Consider the following 5,402-nt stretch of genomic DNA (forward strand, 5'->3'; position numbering starts at 1 on the left):
AATTTAGTGAGCTTTTCACTGGGCTAAAACCTAAAGGAGAACATCTTTCCATACCAGCTGATAGCATCGTGGTCTCCTTGTTTGCAAGTTTATGAGATGAAAGAAAAAAACTAGGCTATCTTCTGCCCTCTGGAGAGAAAACAGCAAGGACAATCAATCTAAATTAGAATATGGACAGCTCTAAGGATTGATCTCCTTTCAAAAGAAAGAAGAAAAATGTATAAAAGAGAATTGACAAGAAAATAAAGTAAAATAGCACTTAATAATTTTAAATAAACTTATATTTTCAGGCCTAAGCAAATTATATCCCTGGGTACAGAAAGAATTTACACATGTGATTTCAAAATCACTATTGGTGTCTCTGAAGAATGCTAAAGAAAGAAAGAAAATGTTTTAAAAACTGAAATTGAACAAGGGCATCAGTTTTAAAAGCTACTTTTAAAATTTTCAATAAGCCCTTTGTTTATTAATGTATGCCAGAAAGTTTTTCAGATATAAAGTCATTTTCACCATTTTTGTGCTGTTTATCTGTTTATAGCTTAGCCATCTATCCCCAATTGTTGAGAATAATATGTGTTAACCTAGAAAAAAGTTTAAAGTTCTCTAAAAAGGCGATTTTTAATGTTCTACATATTCTAACCAAACACATAGGTGAAAAATCATGAGAAATTTTATCAAATTCACAGGGAATAAAAATACAAATGGAAGTTAATATTTGAAAGTCTTAGGATCTCATTCAATGAAACACTTGGTAAAATTCAGTAATTAACCTCCCTCACTTCAAAAACTCAATGACACAAGCACTAAATGGGGCCACGCTTGTTTTAAGTTCTATGAATAAAACTCTAGGGACTTTAGTATAATGAAAATTCAATAAAAGTCAAAAGTATAAAGTTACTGCCCAAAAAAGCCAAAGAATTTAAGCCTGCATGAGTTCCTAGAGCAAAAGAGATTATAATACCACTGTGCTCTGTGTCAGCCACACGTATGAGGGGTAAAGCCTCACATTCTCTCCTTTAAGGCACTTAGTTGATATTACCCTTTCATTCAGTAAATCTGTCAATTCTAGTTTTTTACAATTAAATTGCCCATGTAAAAGTTTATACATTAATTTAGCGTTAGCCAGACACCCATCTGGAGAAGAAAATGGCGACCCACTCCAATGTTCTTGCCTGGAGAATCCCATGGATGGGGGAGCCTGGTGGGCTGCAGTCCGTGGGGTTGCAAGGAGTCAGACACGACTGAAGCGACTTAGCACGCATGCAGACACCCATCTGTACTGTCTAGACCAATGTTCTCTAAAGTTCAGTGCATCAAGCAACCCAATGAGAGATGCAGAAAGAAAATATCTGGAATTCTATTTTTATTTTAATTCTAAGAAAACTTTTTTTTCAAAATCTTTACCAATATGTACTATATTTATTGACAGTGGTTTGTTGATAGTTTAAAAGCAAATAGTCATATATGTAGAAGAGTACACTCAACAACTGTATTGTTGGACTGTCCAACCAAAAATAGAAACTATTGGTCTAGTCCCCTCCCTTACCCTCAGGAAAATGTGCTCATCTCCTGAGGAGGAACCAGGAGACATAATTCTCTCTGTAAATGTAATTTCTGCTCCAATCCTCACAGAATGGACAGAATGATGATGTCAAAGGTCAGTAATATTTCCCACGTTGTGAGTGAGTTCATCCTCTTGGGCTTCCCTTGCCGCTGGGAAATAGAGATCTTCCTCTTTTCCATATTCTTTATAACTTACATCCTGACCCTCCTTGGAAATATGGCCATCATGTGTGCAGTGCGCTGGGACCGCCGGCTCCACACCCCAATGTACATTCTGCTGGCCAACTTCTCCTTCCTGGAGATCTGCTATGTCAACTCTGATGTGCCCAATATGCTGGCTAACTTCTTCTCCCAAACCAAAACCATCTCTTTTGCTCGGTGTCTCCTCCAGTTGTACTTCTTCTTCTCACTGGGCACAACGGAATGCTTATTTCTCTCCATCATGGCCTATGACCGTTTCCTGGCAATCTGCCGCCCTCTGCACTACCCCACCGTCATGACTACTAAGTTCTGTAGCAGCCTGGTCATCTTTTGCTGGGTGTACGGTTTCCTCTGGTTTCTGATCCCAGTGGTACTCGTTACTCAGCTACCGTTTTGTGGCCCAAATGTGATTGATGACTTTCTGTGTGACCTGGGTCCTCTGTTGGCCCTGGCTTCAGCATGTGCCCCAGTCCCAGGGACTGTTCTCATATGTGGTACCATGAGCTCCCTCCTTATCTTTGCCACCTTTTTCTACATTGCTGGATCCTACACCCTGGTGCTGAGGGTTGTAATGCAGGTGCCCTCGGTGGCTGGCCGGAAGAAGGCCTTCTCCACCTGCTCCTCACATCTGGTTGTTGTGTTTCTATTCTATGGTTCTGTCATGATGACATATGTGAGTCCAGGGTCAGGACAAGCAGAGGGCATGCAGAAGTTCACAACTTTGTTCTACTCAGTTTTGACCCCCTTTTTCAACCCCATGATCTATAGCCTCCGGAATAAAGAAATGAAAGATGCTTTGAAGAAAGTTGTAGGAGGTTCCTAAAACTGCTGCTACTGCTACTGCTAAGTTGCTTCAGTTGTGTCTGACTCTGTGTGACCCCATAAATGGCAGCCCACCAGGCTCTCCCATCCCTGGGATTCTCCAGGCAAGAACACTGGAGTGGGCTGCCATTTCCTTCTCCAATGCATGAAAGTGAAAAGTGAAAGTGAAGTCGTTCAGTCATGTCCGACGCTTCGCGACCCCATGGACTGCAGCCTACCAGGCCCCTCCATCCATGGGATTTTCCAGGCAAGAGTACTGGAATGGGGTGCCATCGCCTTCTCCGTCCTAAAACTGGGACTATGCAAATTAAAGTTGGAAAATCATTGATCTCTGAAAAGGCTCACAATAATCACAACCACATGTAACACTTTCTATTGACATCTACCTCCAACCGAGCAGTGGTTCTCAACTAATTGACTCTGAAATAGGGGTATTAGGACCAAGGCACAAGTATTTTGAAAAGTCCCCTGGGATACTGTAATATACAGAGAGGGTTAAGAACCCTCAAATTTAGGAATTTCTAAACTCTTTAATGGGCTTCCCAAGTGGCTCAGTGGTAAAGAATTCACCTGCCAATGCAGGAGACACAGGTTCAGTCTCTGAGTTCAGAAGATCCCCTGGAGAAGGAAATGGCAACCCACTCCATTTTTGCCTGGAAAATCACATGGACAAAGAAGCATAGCTACAGTCCATGGAGTCACAAGAGTTGGACATGACTTAGTGTCTAAATAACAACAACAACAATAAAATTCTGTGATAACACAGAGTGAGACCACACGCATACACACCCCTTTTCTTTTCAAAAGCCACTTTAGTGAAAATCAATCAAACTGAATCACTCTTTTATAGGTGGCTATCCAGTTTTACCAGCACCACTTGTTGAACAACCAGTTTTTTTATCCACTGTATATTCTTGCCTCCTTTGTCATGGGTTAATTGACCAAGGTGTGTGGGTTTATTTCTGGGCCTTCTATTTTGTTCCATTAATCTATGTATCTATTCTTCTGCCAATAATATGCTGCTTTGATTACTGTAGCTTGGTAGTATATACTGAAGTCTGGGAGGGTTATACCTTTAATAAGACATGTTATAACCCAAATATAATAATCACTGCTTTGCCAAAAAAAAAATGTTTATATCCAAGATAGGGCAATCTCTTTTGAATGATTTGTACATGCTTTTTTGAAGAAATTATGCATAGAAAAGGGGCTTCCCTCATAGCTCAGTCAGTAAAGAATCTGGTGCAATGCAGGAGACCGGGGTTTGATTCCTGGGTCAGGAAGATCCCCTGGAGAAGGAGATGGGAACCCACCCCAGTATTCTTGCCTAGAGAATCCCATGGACAAAGAAGTCTAGCAGACTACAGTCCATGGTGTCACAAGAGTCAGACGTGACTTAATGACTAAACCAACAACAAAAAAATGCACAGAAAAAAAAGAATATGAAAAACTATTCTGGCATTGTACTGGCCTTTGGAGTGACCCAGGTTAGCAATATTTCTTTCCTGTCCTCAGAGTACCATTCCCCGTCCCCCACTCCCCGTTTATTTATTTTTGCTTTTATTTCTTCTGCCTTAAAAGATTGATCCAGGAAAATACTGCTACAATTTACATCAGCATTCTGCCTATTTCTCTTCCTTGAGTTTTATGGTTTCCATTCTTACTTTTAGATTTTAACTATTTTTAGTTTATCTTTGCATATTGTATGAGAGAATGTTCTAATCTCCCGGTTTTATAGGTGGCTGTCCAGTTTTCCCAGCACCACTTGTTAAACAGCCAATCCATTGTATATTCTTGCTTCCTTTGTCATAGGTTAATTGACAGTTGGTGTGCAGGTTTATTTTGGGGCTTTCTAGTCTGTTCTGTTGATCTATGTGTCTATTTTTATGCTGCCAATAATATGCCATTTTGATTACTGTAGCTTTATGGTATAGACTGAAGTCTGGGAGGGTTATACCTCAAGGTTTGTTCTTTTCTCTCAAGATTGCTTTGGCAATTCAAGGTCTTTTGTGGCACCGTATGAATTTTATAATTATTTGTTTTACTTCTATGAAAAATGTCATGAGTATTTTGATAGGAGCTGCATTAAATCTGTAGATTGCTTTGGATAGTATGGCCATTTTAACAGTATCAATTCTTCCAATCCAACAGCATGGGATATCTTTCCATTTATTTGTGTTATCTTCAGTTTCCTTCACTAATGTTTTACAGTATTCAGAGTATAGGCCTTTTGTCTCCTTGATTAAATATATTCCTAGTGTTTCGGGGAAATGTTGATGCAATTTTAAATGGGATAGTTTTGTACTTTCTCTTCCTGATAGTTCATTTTTAGTATATAGAAATTCAATAGATTTCTGTGTATTATATCCTGCAACCTTACTGAAATCATTTATCAGTTGTAAGTTTTTGGGTAGAGTCTTTAGGGTTCTTTATGGAGTATCACGTCATCTACAAATAGTTACATTTTTATATCTTCCTTTCCAGTTCGGACGTTTTATTTCTTTTCTTTTTTTAATTATTTATTTATTTTTAATTGGAGGCTAATTACTTTACAATATTGTTTTATTTCTCTTTCTTGTCTTTTTACTGTAGCTAGGACTTCCAATATTATTAAACAGAAGTGATGAAAATGGGCTTTCTTCTCTTTTTCTGAATTTAGCAAGAAGGCTTAGCTTTTCACCACTGGATATTATGTTAGCTGTGGGTTTGTCATAAATGGCCTCTATTATGTTGAGATATATAGCCACTTTGATGAGAGTTTTTATCATGAATGGATGCTGAATTTTGTCAATGTTTTTATGTGTCTTTTGAGACGA

General features: G+C 38.9%; 1 protein-coding gene across 1 annotated transcript; it reads left to right on the plus strand.

The window, feature by feature from the left end:
- The first annotated feature begins 1,589 nt into the window (after positions 1 to 1,589).
- Positions 1,590 to 2,587, plus strand: LOC147364925 (olfactory receptor 11H6-like). Its single transcript, XM_086322114.1, has one exon. It carries the CDS (start codon positions 1,634 to 1,636, stop codon positions 2,585 to 2,587), a length of 954 nt encoding a protein of 317 aa, XP_086178240.1. The 5' UTR covers positions 1,590 to 1,633.
- Positions 2,588 to 5,402: the final 2,815 nt, after the last annotated feature.

This window comes from Bos grunniens, chromosome 10 (assembly GCF_055505025.1).
Source record: "Bos grunniens cultivar Pamir isolate PY7600 chromosome 10, Bosgru_T2T1.0, whole genome shotgun sequence".
NCBI classification, from domain to species: domain Eukaryota; kingdom Metazoa; phylum Chordata; class Mammalia; order Artiodactyla; family Bovidae; genus Bos; species Bos grunniens.

Excerpts from the sequence above, each read along its gene's own strand:
- LOC147364925 (XM_086322114.1), top strand. The coding sequence starts at position 1,634 with ATGGACAGAATGATGATGTCAAAGGTCAGTAATATTTCCCACGTTGTG.